At 36.5% G+C, this 18,862-nt stretch overlaps 1 protein-coding gene across 1 annotated transcript; it reads left to right on the plus strand.

Annotated features, from left to right (window-relative positions):
- The first annotated feature begins 4,054 nt into the window (after positions 1 to 4,054).
- LOC120126337 (4-alpha-glucanotransferase DPE2-like) lies at positions 4,055 to 17,341 on the plus strand. The gene is made up of 23 exons (XM_039144555.1): positions 4,055 to 4,192; positions 4,369 to 4,719; positions 6,686 to 6,803; positions 6,901 to 6,956; positions 7,076 to 7,203; positions 7,326 to 7,452; positions 7,547 to 7,743; positions 8,123 to 8,201; positions 8,299 to 8,337; positions 8,581 to 8,700; positions 8,793 to 8,894; positions 9,069 to 9,152; positions 9,300 to 9,542; positions 9,699 to 9,824; positions 9,931 to 10,005; positions 10,469 to 10,537; positions 11,485 to 11,604; positions 12,485 to 12,582; positions 12,698 to 12,857; positions 12,961 to 13,059; positions 16,485 to 16,682; positions 16,835 to 16,928; positions 17,060 to 17,341. The coding sequence occupies exons 2-23, from the start codon at positions 4,375 to 4,377 to the stop codon at positions 17,203 to 17,205; spliced, it is 2,823 nt and encodes a 940-aa protein (XP_039000486.1). The 5' UTR covers positions 4,055 to 4,192; positions 4,369 to 4,374; the 3' UTR covers positions 17,206 to 17,341.
- The last annotated feature ends 1,521 nt before the right edge of the window (positions 17,342 to 18,862 follow it).

Here is an 18,862-nt window from a genome sequence, read left to right on the forward strand (position 1 = left end):
CGCTGTCTGATGCGTGAACTCCGTCGTGCAAGCATAACCCGACGTAAAGCATCCACTCTATCGGGCCGCTAAATAATTAAATACAAAAATCAGTAAATAAACAGACATGATATTTAAACAGTGAAAACAAAGACAAATATGTTTCAAACTTGCATTGTATTCACCCAAGTCATTATTCTATCATAGTTCACAAAATGCATCAGATAACAAAGAAAAATATGTTTCAAACTAATACCCTGAAGTTAGTATTTGTCTTTGTTTTGTCTTTTGGTTGAAAGTAAATTTATCCATTCAAGTTTCAATTTGCAGAAGAAGAAATAGTTTACTTTCGCAACACGAAACTTAAAATCGCAACGCGAAACCAAAATCGCAACGCGAAATGAAAATCGCAACGACAGAATCGCAACGCGAAATGAAAATCGCAACGAAAGAATCGCAACGCGAAATGAAAATCGCAATGCGATTTTGGTTTCGCGTTGCGATCTTGTCGTTGCGATTTTGGTTTCGCGTTGCGATTCTGTCGTTGCGATTTTCATTTCGCGTTGCGATTTTGGTTTCGCGTTGCGATTTTAAGTTTCGTGTTGCGAAAGTAAACTATTTCTTCTTCTGCAAATTGAAACTTGAATGGATAAATTTACTTTCAACCAAAAGACAAAACAAAGACAAATACTATTTCACAGTGTTAAAGAATACACAGTTTAGCAGAATTGGCAGCAACCGAACAAATTTACTTTCAACCAAAAGACAAAACAAAGACAAATACTATTTCACAGTGTTATAGAATACACAGTTTAGCAGAATTGGCAGCAACCGAACAAATTTACTTTCAACCAAAAGACAAAACAAAGACAAATACTATTTCACAGTGTTAAAGAATACACAGTTTAGCAGAATTGGCAGCAACCGAACAAATTTACTTTCAACTAAAAGACAAAACAAAGACAAATACTATTTCACAGTGTTAAAGAATACACAGTTTAGCAGAATTGGCAGCAACCGAACAAATTTACTTTCAACCAAAAGACAAAACAAAGACAAATACTATTTCACAGTGTTAAAGAATACACAGTTTAGCAGAATTGGCAGCAACCGAATAAATTTACTAAGCAATCTAAGTGAAATGGCTAATCTAAGTGAAATTACGAGTAAATTTATCATTAAGTTAAATATGGAAAATCTTAAACTTACCTCGTTGCGTAGAGTATGAACCTCATTCTGCAACGATACTATCATCTCACGTAGAGCGGCAACCTCACCACGTAAAGTTGACACCTCCACACGCCATGCACCATCGTTATCGCGTAGAGTACCGATCTCCTCACGCAAGGCATTGACCTCATCACGTAACTCCCTTGACTCATCCCGTTGAGGTGGAGGTGGAGAACAGGGAGATAGGAGTCGTGGCATCTTTGCCGGTCGCCTATCATGAGGTGATGGTGGAGAAGAGGCTCGATGATGTGACGGGATAGGTGATGGCTCTCGTTCTAGAGGTGTATAGTCGGGTCGATCGGGTGATGGCTCTAGGTGAGGTGATAGCTCTCGAATTGGAGGAAGTGGATGCTGCTCATCATCCGTGCCATCAAAAAATTCTGACTAGCTTGCCACCAATCAGTGGCAAGCTCTTCCTCCGTGGGTGTCAGTCTTTGTAATGGAATGTTAGCCTCCTAAAATATAAAAACTCAAACAAAGTTAAACGTCTACTATTAATAACTTGTTTATATTATATGAAAGTATTTGTGTTAACTTACATTATTTATTGTGGCATATGGTATTAAGTCTTCCCAATCCAACAGAGTTTTCCTCTTCCAGGAAATAGCCCTGGGAATATCATTTGACGTTTTTATTGCATATGTACGCATGCTGGGGAAAGCCTCGAATATCCAAATCTACAAACAATATAATAACAAAATTAGTAATTGTTAAATAATTAATTATAATTTTAGAAACATTATATAGAAATTCTTACCTTAAAGGCCCAAACAAAGCCTGACAAAGTGTATTTGGACCCATCGCCCCGCAAACTTTTGCGGTCATCAAAGGCAGACGACAACTTAGTCCAGGTAGCTTTCCATATATACGAACCCCACGGAAACAGATTCCATGCATTCAGGTCCTCTACCAATATTATTAGCTCCCGATGAATAGGTTGTCTGGCCTCTCTGCCTAAAAAGCCGGCATACACAAGTAGTAGAAGGCATACTCGGACAACATCGACGTCATCCATCCGAGTGAAACCAGCTTTCTTATTAAACAATTTCTTCAGGTCGTCGACATGTAGGTTCGGCTTCTCCATTGACTCATCCGGAAAAACCCGGGATAACCATGATGGGCGGGCGATATGACGAGTGTACCGGCCTACATCATCGTGTCCGAATCGTAGACCAGTGATTAAGCAGAACTCCTTCCGCCCAAAACAAGTATACGCTGGTGGAAAATGAAACCATATCTCTTCCTCACCACGTTGTATACTGTCGGGTAGATTTGATGTCATGGTCTGAAGCCACAAATGGGTCAAATTAGCATCTCCACCCGGATGCTGTACTCTCAGCCATGGCCCGAAGTAGGTTTCCTCAAACAATTGTCTTTGAGCAGGTGAAAGCTTCTTTGCAATTGTAGTGGCCAGGCTGACTTTATTTCTCAAGGTCAATTGAGCCGAAAAAAATTTCTACAAAAACAATAAACATACCAAGTTAGATATACCAAAAACTACACTGTGAAGATATACCAAAAACAATAAACATAAAAAGTAGTAGTTTATTCTTGAAACTAAAATTTGCAACACTGTTTGTCTTTTGGTTGAAATGAAAATCGCAACGAGAGAATCGCAACGCGAGATGACAATCGCAACGAGAGAATCGCAACGCGAAATGACAATCGCAACGAGAGAATCGCAACGCGAAATGAAAATCGCAATGCGATTTTGGTTTCGCGTTGCGATTCTCTCGTTGCGATTTTCATTTCGCGTTGCGATTCTCTCGTTGCGCTTTTCATTTCTCTCGTTGCGACAGTCATTCTCTCGTTGCGATTTTCATTTATCTCGTTGCGACTCTTCTGCAAATTGAAACTTGAATGGATTGCATTACTTCAACCAAAAGACAGAACAAAGACAAAGACAAATACTAACTTGAAAATCGGAACGAGAGAATAGCAACGCGAAATGAAAATCGCAACGACAGAATCGTAACGCGAAATGAAATCTAAGTGAAATGGTTAATCTATTATTGAAATGACCAGTAAACTTATCATCAGTTTCAATATGAAAAACCTACAATAATGCAAACATTTCAAAATAAAAATAATTAAAAAAACTAACCCTCGGAGGTTGATTTTCCATTTCTGAATATTGTGAGGGATTTCGCCGGAGATGGGGACGGAAATCTTCGGAGATGGGGACGGATTTCTTCGCCGTAGAGAGTGAGAGATGGAGATGGGACTGAGTTGTGATTTTAGGTTTTAGGTTATGAGTTGCGATTACGGGATTTTGTCTTAATATTCTTTTTGTAATTTGAAAATAAAATACGCGTAGCGATTATAATGGCGCTTTAAATATCGCGTTGCGATTTACGGATTATCGTTGCGATTTACAGATTCTCGTTGCGATTTACGGATACGCGTTGCGATATACGGATACGCATTGCGATTTACCCATACGCGTTGCGATTTACGGATACACGTTGCGATTTACGGATACGCGTTGCGATTTATGTGTTCGCGTTGCGATTTTCATATTCGCGTTGCGATTTTGGAAAATCGCAATGCGAATTTGTACTATCGCATTGCGATTTTCAAGAATCGCGTTGCGATTTTGGAAACTGATTTGCGATTCTGGGGATCGCGTTGCGATTTTTATTTCGCGTTGTGATTTTGTTGGTCATTTTGGCAAATCCAAAAAAAATTGGTTAAAATCGTATATTATAACTTTTTTTTGGTCACTGAGGCGATTTTCTCAATTGTAAATTGTAAATTGTAAATTGTAAATTGCAAATTGCAAATTGCAATCTTCAGATTTGCACCGCTTCTCTTTTCATTCCCAAACACCACACACCCATCATTCTCACTAAATGATAAAATAGATATTTTCTTCTTCTCCAGATTCATCTTTTCTCTACTTCTATTGCTAATTCTTCACCACCATTGCTTTAAAGGATCGAGTGATACACAAGATTATTGCCAACTTTCAATCTAAGCAAAGGTGACTCTCTCTCTCTCTCTCTCACACACACACACACACACAGCTTTCTTTTTATTCCTCATTTTTGTGAATTCGAATTGTTGACCACTTAATTTCGGCTTCTAGTTTATAATCACGGGTCTTTCATAATCTGGGGAATAGCGTTTGATTTTGGTTCTGGGTGTAATCTCTTTCAGGGAGAGATGGGGTATTCGGGATTGTCTTCATCAACAAAGTCGGTGAAAATCACGTTCAGAATACCGTATAACACGGAATGGGGTCAATCTTTGTTGGTGTGCGGCTCCGCACCAATGCTTGGTTCGTGGGACGTTAAGAAAGGGTTGCTGCTGAGCCCTGTTCATGAAGGGGACGAGCTCATCTGGACTAGAACCATTGCGGTGCCTGGTCAGTTCAATTGCGACTACCGTTATTATGTGGTGGATGATGCCAGAAATGTGCTGAGATGGGAGATGGGAAACAAGCGAAGCTTTTCCTTGCCTCCTTTTTGTCAGGGGGGTCAAATTGTTGAGCTTCATGATTTTTGGCAGGTGCTACACGTTTGATTCCTCCCTCACCCACTTTTTTAGCTTCTTTCCATGTGAATATTCTAAAACACTTTCTTTTTGTTTCTTTGGTTGGAAAGTGCATATAAAAGCAGTAGCTACATTAATATCAGTACTTTGTTGTTATCAATATTCTTTTGACTTTTGTAGATCTTCTGACCCGGTAGACTGATATGCTTATCTCTAGCCTATGTTGATATCGGCTTTTATGTTTATACTTTTGTTTGCTATTCTGTACTTGTGCCTGTGGAAGTATAGAGTAAATTAGTTAAGCTGGAATTTGGCATTAGAAATCAATTCAATGGAAAATGTTCCCCTAATGCCCTATTTTTCTTTTCAATTGGTTGCAAAGCAGCAGTTTTATCAGTGAATTGGGAAAGTCCCCAATAATAACCCTTTTCTTTTATCCTACTATGGATTGGGTAGTTTTCTGATTTTGTTTCCAGCAACATCTTGAAGTGATATAAGAAGAGTAAAACGGTAGAAAAAGGTTTTAACGTTTGTTTTGCATTTCTTGCCTAACTATGTTCATCACCAACGATGTTTCAGTAACCTTTCTATTAAGCATAGATTTCTCTTTTCTCCCTTTCTATTCCCTTATCTTTATGCCATGACACCTGACATGTGATTTCAACAGGTTAAGCATTTCACTTCTTTGATGATGGGTTTTAATATCAATGACTCTTGTTGTTCAATAGAGATCTGAGAAACAAAGGACCTTAGTCTCTATTTCTATTTAATTTACTTTTGTTAGAGTTCTTCATGGTGTTGGTTTGTATTGTGTGGGCTATGATCGTTTGTTTTCTTTTAGTTTGTGTTTCTGATGAGCTTCTTGCTTGAGGGTCTGTAATGATATAGCCTAGGTTGATAATAGTCTATGTCCTGACTGTTTTCTGCCCCTGTTTGTAATACTTTCTAGTCTGGTTTGCAGTATATTCCATCTTCCAAAAAAAAACCATGAGAACAGTTGAATGCATTCAGCTTTGACTAATTATAACAGTACAAAATATCTTTTCGTTTATGCTGATGGAACAAACTATTGCAACTTATTCTTGATTTTATTGTTGGACTCTTAGTTAAGTTTAAGCTATTTCATATATATATATATATATATATATATATATCTTGGGCAATTCTGTCTCTTTTTCCGTCATTTGCCTCTGTAGTTTGGCAGCTTTGCATCCTTTATCTATTTCAAATAACAATTATATTTTCACCTTCCTGGACTTTAAATGGTAAAAATTTAAGCTACTAGGTTTTACTTATTCCATTTATTCTTCTGCCTCTTTTTGGGAAATGGATCAAAGGTGTCAGTATTAATCTTGGGCTATGTTTTGGCAAGGTTGAAATTTGAACGTATCTGCCTGCCTTTTGATCATGGATTTTACGTAATTCTTTTTTATTTTAACCAATCAAGTCCAGTGAACATATAGCAATTCTGAGAAATATTGTGAACTGAAAATAAAGGACCACTGGGTTCAATGATGTAGGAAAAAGTTGAATGCGACTGGAGTTCTCTGTTTGTTTTTAAGTCTTGATCTTTGGTCTATGACTCTATGTGATGGCTGCATAGCTAGCCATCGCCAATATTAATGCTCAGCATTCAGCTACACTCTTTGCTAATGAATATTGCTTTATCAATGTCAATCTGGAGTCTGGACTGCTATTTTTATGAGCCAATTTGATCCAAATTTTGTGAAATTTATTTTGCTATCAACTTACCTTTCCTAATGGCTCTATTTTCTTGAGACTATTGTTACGTATCAAAATGGTTTAGTTAGCTGGGTTCAGTATGAAAGATGAAGCCAACATATATCTTTAAGCTATTTCTTGAACAATTTTGGTTTTGTGTGAAGAACTGTTGTTCTTCAAAGGATGCTTTCTTGTATTTGTAATGGATGGTAAATTGACATTTGAAACTGATTGTAAAATTTTGTATTAACAAATCCAGACTGGAAGTGATGCTCTTCCATTCAGAAGTGCCTTTAAAGATGTCATATTTTCTAAAACATCTGCCTCAAATATTGATAATCCAGAAGTAGTTCATCAGGACAAATTGGATCAGGAAGGTATTTCACCATCTCTCCTTTTTTTTTCCTATAGAAAAGGCAGGGTGACTGGAATTTAGCTATTTCATTATTGTTATGAAATTTGAATTTGATGCAGATTCAATCCTTGTACGTTTTAAAATCTGCTGTCCAAATGTAGAAGAAGGCACTTTGGTTCGTATTCTTATTCCCAAAAGAGTTCTAGGGTGAATTAATTGCTACTTTAAAATTTTGGTTGACGTTCCATCAGTTTTTTTAGCTGCATCTGTTCATGATGCTGGACTATTGCACAGGTTTATGTGATTGGTAGCTCTATGAAGTTGGGGCAATGGAAGGTTCAGGATGGACTTAAGCTGCGTTATACTGGTGAATATATCTGGGAAGCATACTGTTTAATTCCAAGGGCTGATTTTCCAATAAGATATCCCTTTTTTAGATATGTTATTCTATTTTAAAGGTATTCCTTTTATATTGTCCTATAGTTTGTTTGTTTTGGTCCTTGTGTTCCAGCCATCCTTTTCTCTTCCTTGACAAGTGTTCCACATATAAGTACTGTAAATATGGAAAAAATGGAAATATTTCATTGGAAATTTCTTCACCTAGGGAGCTCTGTGTTGGTTTCACTAAAAGTCAGCGGCAGTATATTTTCCTTTCAGATGGCATGTTGAGGGTACAAAATTGAGGATATCTTAATTGTTAAGTGAATACTATGATGAACTTTTAAAGTGGTCTTCATGATCCTTGTGTGTCAATCGGGATTGTAGGAAATGCCCTGGCGAGGTGCTGGTGTTGCTATTCCCATGTTCTCTGTCCTCTCAAAAGTTGATCTTGGTGTTGGAGAATTCCTTGACTTGAAGTTACTTGTTGACTGGGCGGTGGAGTCTGGATTCCATTTAGTTCAGCTTCTACCTATCAATGATACGTCTGTACATGGGATGTGGTGGGATTCATATCCGTACAGGTAACCCTGCAAATGTGATAGTAGATAGCAGGCTCAAACTAGTTCCTCACTAGAAGTTCTCCCCACCTTTTTATATTTACACTCTGGAAGGTCAGAGCTGATATGTTCAACTTAACTTAAACTTGTAAACTGCTGTATGTTTTCTGCTCGACAACTCTTTTTGCATCCACTTATATGCATTTTCAATTTGCAGTTTCTTTCTGATTTTAGTTTCTCCTGTTTTCCACCTTTCAGGAAGTGGGATTATATCTTGTTTGAAACCATTAAAACCATTGATTGCTTTAGAAGAGTGCTTATCATTTGTTACTGTGTGTTATATTGATAAACTTAAAAGTTCCAATGCTAAAACCTCAATAATCTTCCTTTATTTCTTTGCCAGTTCACTGTCCGTGTTTGCTTTACATCCTTTGTACCTGAGAGTACAAGCCCTTTCGAAAAATATGCCAGAGGATATCAAGGTAGAGTGACAGCCTGCTCGACATTAATTATTTAATTTCATGTTACTGATAGGTCTTTGTATCTTTAAAATTACCATGTTAATTCTTTTCCTTCCAGAACGAGATTAAAAATGCCAAAGAACGCCTAGATAGAAAGGTAAACCCCCTCTACTATTTTCTAACTTTTGTTTGAGGAAATATATTTACTTGATTTCTGCTTGTTTTAAATATAAAATGGGATTGCCAGAAAAAAATTCTGGAAAATAGGGTGATTAACTATCCTATGGTAATTGACTAATGAGCACACCAAGGTCCTTCATGTTCCCATAATAGTTGTTTAATTATGTTCTCCACATTTATGATTATAAAGATTCTAACACTGTACATTCGGTGTATGCAGGATGTTGATTATGAGGCTACTCTAGCTACCAAATTGTCAATTGCCAAGAAAGTCTTCATCAAAGAAAAGGATTTGATACTGAACAGCAGTTCTTTTCATAATTTTTTTTCTGAGAACGAGGTCTGTTGAACTTTTGATTGCCTACAAATTACCAAGTTTGTTAATTTCCAACATATCATGACTATTCTGACTGTACTTTTAATTGGTAAAAGGAATGGTTAAAACCGTATGCGGCTTTCTGTTTCTTGCGGGACTTTTTTGAAACATCTGATCACAGTCAGTGGGGTCGTTTTTCTAGTTATTCTAAGGACAAGGTAATGATCCATCTAACTTTAACTTACTATTTGAGGTAGGAGGAATAAAGTTAAAATTGTCCTGTCCATTTGAAGTTTTAATTATTCTTTTTTTCTGCCTTTGGCTTTATTGCTTATACAAGTGTATATTTCTTAACATTTATCACAAGAATATTCACTCTCCTTTTCATACAGCTTGAGAAACTTGTCTCGAAAGATGCTTTGCACTATGATACAATTTGCTTTCACTTTTATCTGCAGTTCCACTTGCATTTGCAGGTAAGTAAAATTGATTTCAATATGATTTGCACCTGTCTATATATGTATGTGTGTGTTTTGGTGTATTAACACTGTTTTCTTTTCTATTTGTTTTGGTTCAATAAAATACTCTTTTGGTGTTTTATTACTGTCTAATTTAATGGACAGTTGTCAGAAGCTGCAGAATATGCAAGAAGTAAAGGGGTGGTTTTGAAAGGAGACCTTCCTATTGGGGTTGACAGGAATAGTGTTGATACCTGGGTCTATCCTAATTTATTCCGCATGAACACCTCTACCGGGGCCCCTCCAGATTATTTTGACAAAAATGGCCAGAATTGGGGGTTTCCTACTTATAACTGGGAGGAAATGTCCAAAGACAACTATGCTTGGTGGCGTGCTCGCCTTACACAGGTTTTTCTATTTCCTTTTTTCATTTGCAGTTTCCTCTTAACTTTTACCTCAAATTCAATAAGTTGTTTGCTTTAATGCTGTTTTAAGGAAAGAGTATGTCTTTTCTTTCTGTCTTTTTTGCTGAAATTTTTATAATTTTCTTTGCTTTCATTGCAGATGGGAAAGTACTTTACAGCTTATAGGATAGACCACATCTTAGGCTTCTTTAGAATTTGGGAACTCCCAGACCATTCTATGACTGGTCTAATTGGAAAGTTCCGGCCATCTATCCCTCTAAGCCAGGTAACAAAATTGCAATTCCTTGAAGCATGCAAAGGTTCTTCTGGTATATAACAACTAAGGGGAATCAAATTGCTCTAGTTGTAACTGAATAATGCTTCGATTTCAGGAAGAACTTGAAAGAGAGGGTATATGGGACTTTGATCGATTGACACGTCCTTATGTTCGAAAAGAGTTTTTAGAGGTAGAGAAAAAAATACCTTTGTGATTCAAATTAGTCTCATGGAGAATATGGACTTTTTGCATATTTAATTGGCTAAATACTATTTTTTTTCTCATTTTATGTTAATCAAAATGTTCACTTTGAAGATGATCAATTTTCTTCCAAATTTGAACTCTTCATTTCGATTCTATGTATTTAATAGAAATTGATGAAAAAAATGATATTATTAATAGTTGGTATTTTGTGGTAACCCGTAACATGGATTTGCCTCAGCTGGTTCCATCTAAACATTTTCACCAATTTCCCCCAAATGTATAGGATCTATAAGGTTCGGAACTAACTTATGAGAAATGATATGTAGAATATAAAATGAAGAATTTGGTAAATGTTAGATTCCAAAATGAACCATTTTCTCAAAACCAGTTCCCTTCCAGTTAGTATCAGAAATTAGCATATGCATATTTATCTCTTCCTTTGATTTCAGGAAAATTTTGGAGATTCATGGACTTTGATTGCTGCAATTTTTTTTAATGAGTATCTGGACCGATATGAGGTGATGGTCACACTCTAATTGCTATATGTGTGTGTTTTATTTCATTCTTTCACTCAACTCTGGAACTTTCTGTTCTTTTTTTAAGCCTCTTGAACTTGTCAGTTTAAGTGATTTCATGCCAACATTTTGAACCTTGAATTACTGTGTTGATTCACCTAATTGGAGAAAGGAAATTCTAATTTAACAACTGTCTATGGATTCATTCATTTAAATATCGTTGGTTGTGTTGATCAATTTTCAAATGAATGAACAAGATGGGATTCAACTGGATTTAAGGAAATATGATTATTAATGTGTGCAAATATTTTGATTAACATGTATGAGGAAATCAAATCATGGAATGCTTTTCTTTAATGATGCATATCAACTGTAGTTAGAACTTCCATTTTCTTTGGTGGATTCCAAAATACAAAGCATTTAATTCATAGTTATATTCACTAGATTGAATTACCTGTGAATACCTCCTTCAGTAACCATAGTTATATCTCACTGGAGTTTTACCTGGTAATAAATTGCTTGCCGGTTCATTCCTGTTTCTTTGTTCCTCTGTTTGAATATCGACATTCAGTAAATCAATTTAAGAAAACCTAATTTCTCCTGCACTGTCAATCTACGAGATATATCCTGTAAACAAACATTTTGAAATTAAATATTAAAAGACAAATGCACTATGAGATTGGCTAATTTTAATGGAAAATAGATCCTCTGGTTTATTCTGAAAAGTTTTCTCCCATTGATTCCTCTGGTTATTTGAGAGTACTTTTAGCTGTTTTTTTGTGAAACATCTATTTCTATTGCTAGAATGCATCATAACTGGCATCCTTCATTGAGTCAGTTGTCAGTCACCATTTGGTTTTTAACGAGTTCATGGTATAAGTGTTGTTAATTTGAAGATCAGGATTTCTGAATTTACTTTCAATCAATTTTTTGTTTCCATGAAATTCTAGTTCAAGGAGGACTGCAACACTGAGAAAAAAATCGCTGCCAAGCTGAAGTCATGTGCTGAAAGGTACTTGTTACCGGACAGTGAAGATAAGATACGTCGTGATCTATTTGATCTTCTAAAGGTAGTATAATCTATATAAATATATTCTATACATGTTTAAGAGGCGAAAACATTTTTGAAGACTATATTGCCCTTTTACTTTTAGTTGAATTCCAATTATGTCGTTCTTATTATTAATAAAAATAGTATCTGTTGACTAATAGAGTACTTATCCTATCAGGTTTAAACAATACTTCACAAATTGACAAATCTTAAAGCTTAATACAAAAACTTGGTTAAAATTAGTCAATTTTAACGAAGTATCATATAAGATAAAATAATTACATATAATTTTTTTGTTGAAAACAATTTTTTGAGAACAAAATCAACAGAGTGCTTGTTTTACTATTATAACTTTTATTTGCTACTATTTAGTTAAGAACTAACACATCATAGTGCACCAGAAAACTGCATGTCAAATAAAGCTGTTATGTCTTAAGGATTCTTTGATGTAGATTATTCCCGGAAACTTCTTGTTGTCAAATAAGATGCATGCACCAAAATTGGGGTCCTCTTTCTTCTTTCTCTTTTTGGATGCTCAATGTTTTATTCATCGTATTAGAATAGACTTTATTATCCAATCAATTCCTTTTGCAGAACATAGTTCTTCTGATACAGAGCATGACAGAATTATCTATCTCCATATAAATCTTGAAGATACTTCAAGGTTTTTTTTATTGATGTAAATAATTAATATATAACATCATGGTTCACATAAAAATTGCATTTTAGGTAAAAACTAGTACATCCAACAGATTAATTGATATAGATTCAGGAAATTTGTCTTTGTTAAATAAGACGCATGTGCTGGAACATCTGGTTCATATTTTTTTTTCATTTTTAGGTGTTCAATACCTTTTAGTCTTAATCTTTGACTTCATTGTCCATTAACTCTTATGCAGAACATAGTTCTTCTCAGAGATCCAGAACATGCAAGAAGTTTTTATCCCCGTTTTAATCTTGAAGATACTTCTAGTTTTAGAGATCTTGATGATCACAGGTAGTATGAGGATATTACGTCAGTTTTTCTTGGTTACATATTCAAAATCCTAAATTATTCTGTTCTTAAAAACACATTAATCATTGACCTCTGAACTGTTTGTCACGCTATATAGCAAAAATGTTCTGAAGAGATTGTATTACGATTACTATTTCCAAAGGCAAGAAAAGTTGTGGCGGCAAAATGCTCTAAAGACCCTACCTGTGCTCCTGAATTCATCAAATATGCTAGCTTGTGGGGAAGATCTGGGCCTTATTCCCGCATGTGTTCATCCTGTATGTTTTCAACCTTTCCCATTCTCAATCTGGTTGTCCCCTCCCTCTCTGCTTCCTATAATTTGAATATATTCCTTCGTTGTAATTTTCTTCCTAAATGCAGGTAATGCAAGAACTTGGACTAATTGGCTTGCGTATTCAACGTATGCCCAGTGATCCGGATCTTGAATTCGGTATTCCTTCTCACTACAGCTACATGACAGTAAGAGCCAAAATCACATTAATATGCATTGCACTTACCATATTCATATGCCAATCAGCTTTTCAATTTTGCCTCTGTCATGTGGCAGGGGAAAATACTAGGATAGTTTATTCTATGTAACTTTAAAAGTAATCCACTTTTGCTCTATTTTTTGTCGTAAAAAGGGTTATTTTAAATTTTTTTGAATTTCAAACCTAGTGAGAGAAGCTCCCGCTTCTCTCTTGGTTGAAGGTGATTTTATTTTCATCCATCATTTCATCTTTACCATCGCCGTCCGCAAACGTTAATCATCACCGTCCACCGTCCTTCGACCGCCGCCTGCCGTCCGCCGCCAGCCGCCACACTCCGTCATCCGTTCGCCGCCGTTTTGCCTCAGGATGTTCGTTTCCTCACTCTGATTCCATTTTTGAGGTTAGTTTTTAGAGAAAGTCAGTCTATCGGCATAGATCTAAACATCGGTTTTCACCGATTTTCGCCGCCGTCCGTCACCATTTCTCCGGTTTACCACTGGGCTCGCCGTACACGTGAATAAATCCCTTCTATACGAACGTCCAGACCCGTTGCCAATCTATGTGAATCAGTCTTCGATCGTTTTGTCAAAACAGAACAAGTCATGGGTCTGTCAAGTTGTTCTCCCGATCTAATCCATTTCTGAGGGTTTGGTTGAAAGACAAATACGTAGTTTCATCTTTCCTCAGGTTCAAGTTTCTACCTGTTGGACTCTTTTCATCATCTCCACCCTTCTCTTCTTTGCCGGCAGTCACTACATTCATCACCGCCGGGCGCGCGCCATGAACTCTGTCATGTACCGAGTTGGTTAAAGCATGGCTGTTTTGATGTGTTTAACCTTGACTCTCATTCTGGTTTAAGGAAAATTCAGACCTAAGTTTTTCCGGAAGTTCAAGGACTGTCCCATTCAAGAATTGAAACATTCGAAATTCCAGTTGCCTAAGAGATTTTCCAGAAGGTGTAGAAAAAACAGTTTATATTCTCATGCCGGGTGCTGAACTTTTTCTCCAGCAGAGTCCTTCGGTCCAAGCTCTTCCGCCCTCTACAGCTGCGCCTTCTCCGTCATCTCACCCTCCTCATCATGACGTGGTTCGTACGATCTTCATTATGGGTCTGTCTGAAGATGTCAAAGAGAGAGAGCTGCAGAATCTATTGAGATGGCTTCCAGGTTTTGAAGCTTCGCAAGTGAGCTACAAGGGAGAAAAGCCTAAGGGTTTCGCTTTATTCTCAAATGCAGAATTTGCAGTTGCTACCAAGGATGCCCTTCAGAAAATGGTTTTTGATGCTAAGTTGAAGTCTTTTATGCACATTGAAATGGCAAGGAAGAATCTTGTTGTTAAAAGTGGATTAGTTACAGCTTCTGATGGTTTAGACAAGTATGGATGTGATCCTGTTCCTCCATTACTGTCAATGCCAAATTCAGCTTCTGTAGCATCTCCTAGTTTTCATGTGTCTGGTAAAAATGGGTGTTGCAATGGAAAATCTGCAGTAGATGGTGTCCTCGAGGGAACCAAGGAGTCCATCACAAAGGGCTTCAGTAATGACAAGTATGGATGCTACACGTTATTTGTTGAAAATTTACCAGAAAAGATCCATTGGAAGAGGTTTGGATCTTTATTTTGCTCCCACAGTCTGGTACTTGATGCTTTTATTCCAAATAAAAGAAATTCAAAAAGAGTTCGCTTTGGTTTCATTCGCTTCGCTTCTATCGAAGAAGCAAGGAGAGCGACCTCAAAAATGAATGGCTTTTACATCGACGGTAGCAAAATTGGTGTTTTTTTTGGCTAAATTCAAACCTCGTCATTCCTATTGGAGAAAGTCTTCGACAAGGGTTCTCCGCAAGTCCGAGATAGAAGATGATTCGAGTAAGAATCATTATAAAGTTGAAGGCGTTATAGATGAAGAAAAACTTCAGGTGTTGAGCAATTGTCTAGTGGGGTGGTGCAAAGACTTTATCAAAATCGATCATCTCGCTAGACAAATGCATGCGAAGGGCCTCACTGGCTTCTCCTTAATGAGAGCTGCTGGAAATGCGGTATTAATGATTTTCGAAGACTCTGTTTCATTGAGAAGTGTGAAGAACGATAAATCAGAGACTCTCGCAGAGTGGTTCTCCATAGTAGAAGCTTGGTCAGAGAGTTTGGTTTTGGAGTGTCGCCGAGTATGGTTAGTCTGTGAGGGTGTTCCGTTTTAGCATGGAATTGGGATACTTTCAAGAACATTGCTGATAGTTGGGGTCAGTTGCTAGCAATCGATGAAAGCTGTCAGACACCATTATCCTTTGATCGGGCAAAAATTCAAGTCCTCGCAAAGGCTGGAGCGAGAATTGATGCGACGTTGGAATTGAAGGTTGGTGACAACTCCTTCAAGATCATGGTGCATGAGATAGAGCCTTCATTCAAGCCAAACTCTTGGGCTCCTGAAGAAGACGAATCCCAATAGATCTCGTCTCTCCAATTGTGGTTTGATTTAGTTTATATGGTTGTAGGTGTTGCTTCTCTTTTTATTATGTTCTCTTGCGCTGTTTTAATCCTATTGATGGAGGTGTAATTAGAAATAGGTGATTCAACTGTGATTTTGGAAGAGGTTATATGAGGTTAAGGTGTTTTGTTGTAATGGTGTATATCACCATAGGAGGATAATCCGGTGTTATCTTTTGTATTGGGTATTATTATTAATAAACTTTGAGGTTCTTTTTTCTTCCTTCCAATGTTCGTTAACATACTTCTTAGTATGTGAACGAATACGAAGGGAGTTTTTAATGAGACCTCCAACTTCTATAAAAAAAAAAATCAACTTTTGCTCAATGAAAGATACCGAAGGTTGTGGAAAGTGGACCGACTTGTATCAACTATATGCTGAAAAATATGGCATGCCTGAATTAGCTTCATTGGACAGAACAGTGTTTGCTGCATTTCCTTCTGGTGAAATGAATGCCTGGTCTTAGTCCAGTTGTATCAATTGTGGATATGAACTTGGTGCTACTGTAGCTAGAAGTATGGTGCAAGTATATGAACACTAAAGACAGTAGCACATGATCTGCATAGTAATGGTATGCATCATCAAGGGTTAATATTAGAAAGAGCCATTGAAGCTTTTGTCTTTATGACAGAAGAGGAAGCCTTGTTCAAGGTCCCATGATTTGTGAATTTGGCCCAACTTTATGTTGGATTTCTTACATACGATCTATTGGCTTGATTATGATTGTAAACTTCATTGAAATATATGATAAGACTGATAGTATGAAAGGAGGGATAATAAGTGATGTTTGTTCCCTAAAACATGTAACGTCTTGCGCATTTTACCCAAGTTTTTTTCTTCTTATTTTTCCTGATCTTTAGCTTCGCTTAATTCTAATGGTTCCTTCCTTTACTCGATGCATTTAATTAAGATTTGATTATGACAATTTGTTTCAGGTATGCGCTCCATCATGTCATGACTGTTCCACCCTGCGTGCTTGGTGGGAAGAAGATGAAGAGAGACGGCGTCGGTTTTTCAACTCTGTGATGGGGTGCGATGGGTTTCCCCCCGATCAATGTGTTCCAGATGTGGTACACTTCGTCATAAGGCAGCATGCTGAAGCTCCATCGATGTGGGCAATTTTCCCCCTTCAGGTCTGTCTGTGATAAAAAGTTGGAAGCAGCCTCTCGAAACTGCAGCTGATGCCGAACAAACTAAAATACATGTTTTTTACTTGTGGCATTTTTCTTGCAAGCATTAAAATTCCTGGTATGGAAGTGTCTAAAACTGTAGGTTTCATGATCAGGATTTGTTGGCTCTTAAAGATAAGTACACGACTCGCCCAGCCGCGGAGGAGACAATAAATGACCCTACAAATCCAAAGCACTATTGGAGATATCGTACGTAACTCATTTCACCTGATGTCTTACAAGTTGGTTTGATATGATATGATATTACTCTATTTAATTCAAGCAACTTCCCTTGGTAAATGGTGGTGGTGCTTTAATTCTTAATCCTGCTTCTAACTCAGGAGTTCATGTTACAATGGAATCCTTGATGGAGGATAAAGAGCTTAAAGCCACCATCAAAGATCTCATATCAGGAAGTGGTCGATCGTATCCTCGTGCCGAAGATGTAAAGCAACTGAGTCGAGAAACAGCAGCGATAGCTTTGTAGAATCACCATCATGTAAGTCCTACCATTATATATAACTAATAAGTATTACAGCCAAAACTGATGTTCTGCTCTGCCACTTAAAACACTGCCTACGGTGGCAATGATTGGCTTATCCTTCAAAATAAAGATTGTTATCCTAAGCTCAGTACTTGGGGATTCTAGTTTGTTGAATAAACCTCGTCAATTGTGGAAGAAAATGAATTTTAAAAAATAGATTTGGATTCTGAAAATAATGCAAGTTGTGTAATTCATGACTATATTTTGAGGTTTACTATACTTGTTAGTTGACTGTTTAGGTTAAATTTAAGATATATTGATTTTGATGTATCAACTTTAAGTGTCATTGATGTATCTTCCTAGTCATATATGGTTCGACATAACATTCGTTATCAATTTGTTCGGAGGATTTGTTTCTTTTTCAATCGTAGGAATTGGAATAATGATGATGTTAACAAGCTTATACTTTGTTATCTTCAAGGTACATAAAATATAAAATTATTTTTCGTTAATCTCCTCAAAATTATAATGATTTTACAAATGTAAAGTTAATCATAAATGGATTATGTTTTCGCATATGGTAGGATTGTAATTTTTAAGCCTTCCATGAAACAAATAGTAGTTATCACTTCTAAGTATACTGAAACATAAAAGTTTGATAATACATGAGGTTAATTGTGAATACGTGAAGCTAGCATTTGTAATTCATCACATACGAGAAGACTGTGGTTTATGTTCTAAGGAAAAAGTTCTAATAGTCTTGTATGAAATTAATATAACTTGAGATATTAATATTTAATAAGTTCGTGAGAATTTAATAATTTTTTTACTAAAGTACTTATCGTTACATTTGAGATGGTAATTTTTAACATTAGATTATATCACTTTAAAGATCTTAAGGAATACTTGATTTAGGGGAGTAAATTTACTCACTATCATTAATGGGGAAGTGATACTTGTATCCATAGGTGGTAAACGGTCATACGGATCGGGTATTTTGAGTTTAGATTATATTCAGTTTAATTTTATTTGAGTCGGATCGGATTTAGTTCGGGTATATGTGAAATCGGGTTGATCGGGCTAATTTTTGGATGGGTCAGTTTTCGGGTCGGGTAATTATTAGATCGGTTGTTTCAGTTTGGATCAATATCATATTGGTTGACTTTTGGGTCGGGTTAATATCATATCGGTTAGATTTCGAGTTGGGTTAATATCGGATTGATAGATTTTCGAATCTGATCAATATCGGATTGGCTGATTTTCGGTTTGGATCAACCTTTAGATCATGTCAATTAGGGTTGAATTTGTTATGAGTCTAATTAAGTATATATAGAATTATTGACATATTCTTGTAAAAAAAACATGTCTTCTTGTTTGTTAATCTTATTATTTAGGTTTAATTTGAGTATAATTCTAATCAAATCTATATAGATTTTCGTTCGGATTGCTTTCGGTTTGGATTAATTTTGATTTGGGTTACTTTTGGATCGAGTTAAATTTGGTATGGGTTACTTTCGACTCAGGTTAAACTATGCTCGGGTTGCTTTCGATTTGGATTATTTTTTGTTCAGATTGTTTTCGATTCATATTAATTTCGGTCCGGGTTAATTTTGGTTTGAGTTGTTTAGGGTTTGAGCCAAATTGGATATGGGTCCATAGT

The sequence above is a fragment of the Hibiscus syriacus genome, unplaced genomic scaffold (assembly GCF_006381635.1).
Source record: "Hibiscus syriacus cultivar Baekdansim isolate YM2019G1 unplaced genomic scaffold, ASM638163v2 tig00110457_pilon, whole genome shotgun sequence".
Lineage (NCBI taxonomy): Eukaryota > Viridiplantae > Streptophyta > Magnoliopsida > Malvales > Malvaceae > Hibiscus > Hibiscus syriacus.

Bases quoted from the DNA above. Each gene is read 5' to 3' on its own strand.
- LOC120126337 (XM_039144555.1), top strand. From the start codon at position 4,375: ATGGGGTATTCGGGATTGTCTTCATCAACAAAGTCGGTGAAAATCACG. The intron at 4,720-6,685 runs GTGCTACACGTT...TAACAAATCCAG, and splicing joins AGCTTCATGATTTTTGGCAG to ACTGGAAGTGATGCTCTTCC. The intron at 7,453-7,546 runs GTACAAAATTGA...TCGGGATTGTAG, and splicing joins TTTCAGATGGCATGTTGAGG to GAAATGCCCTGGCGAGGTGC.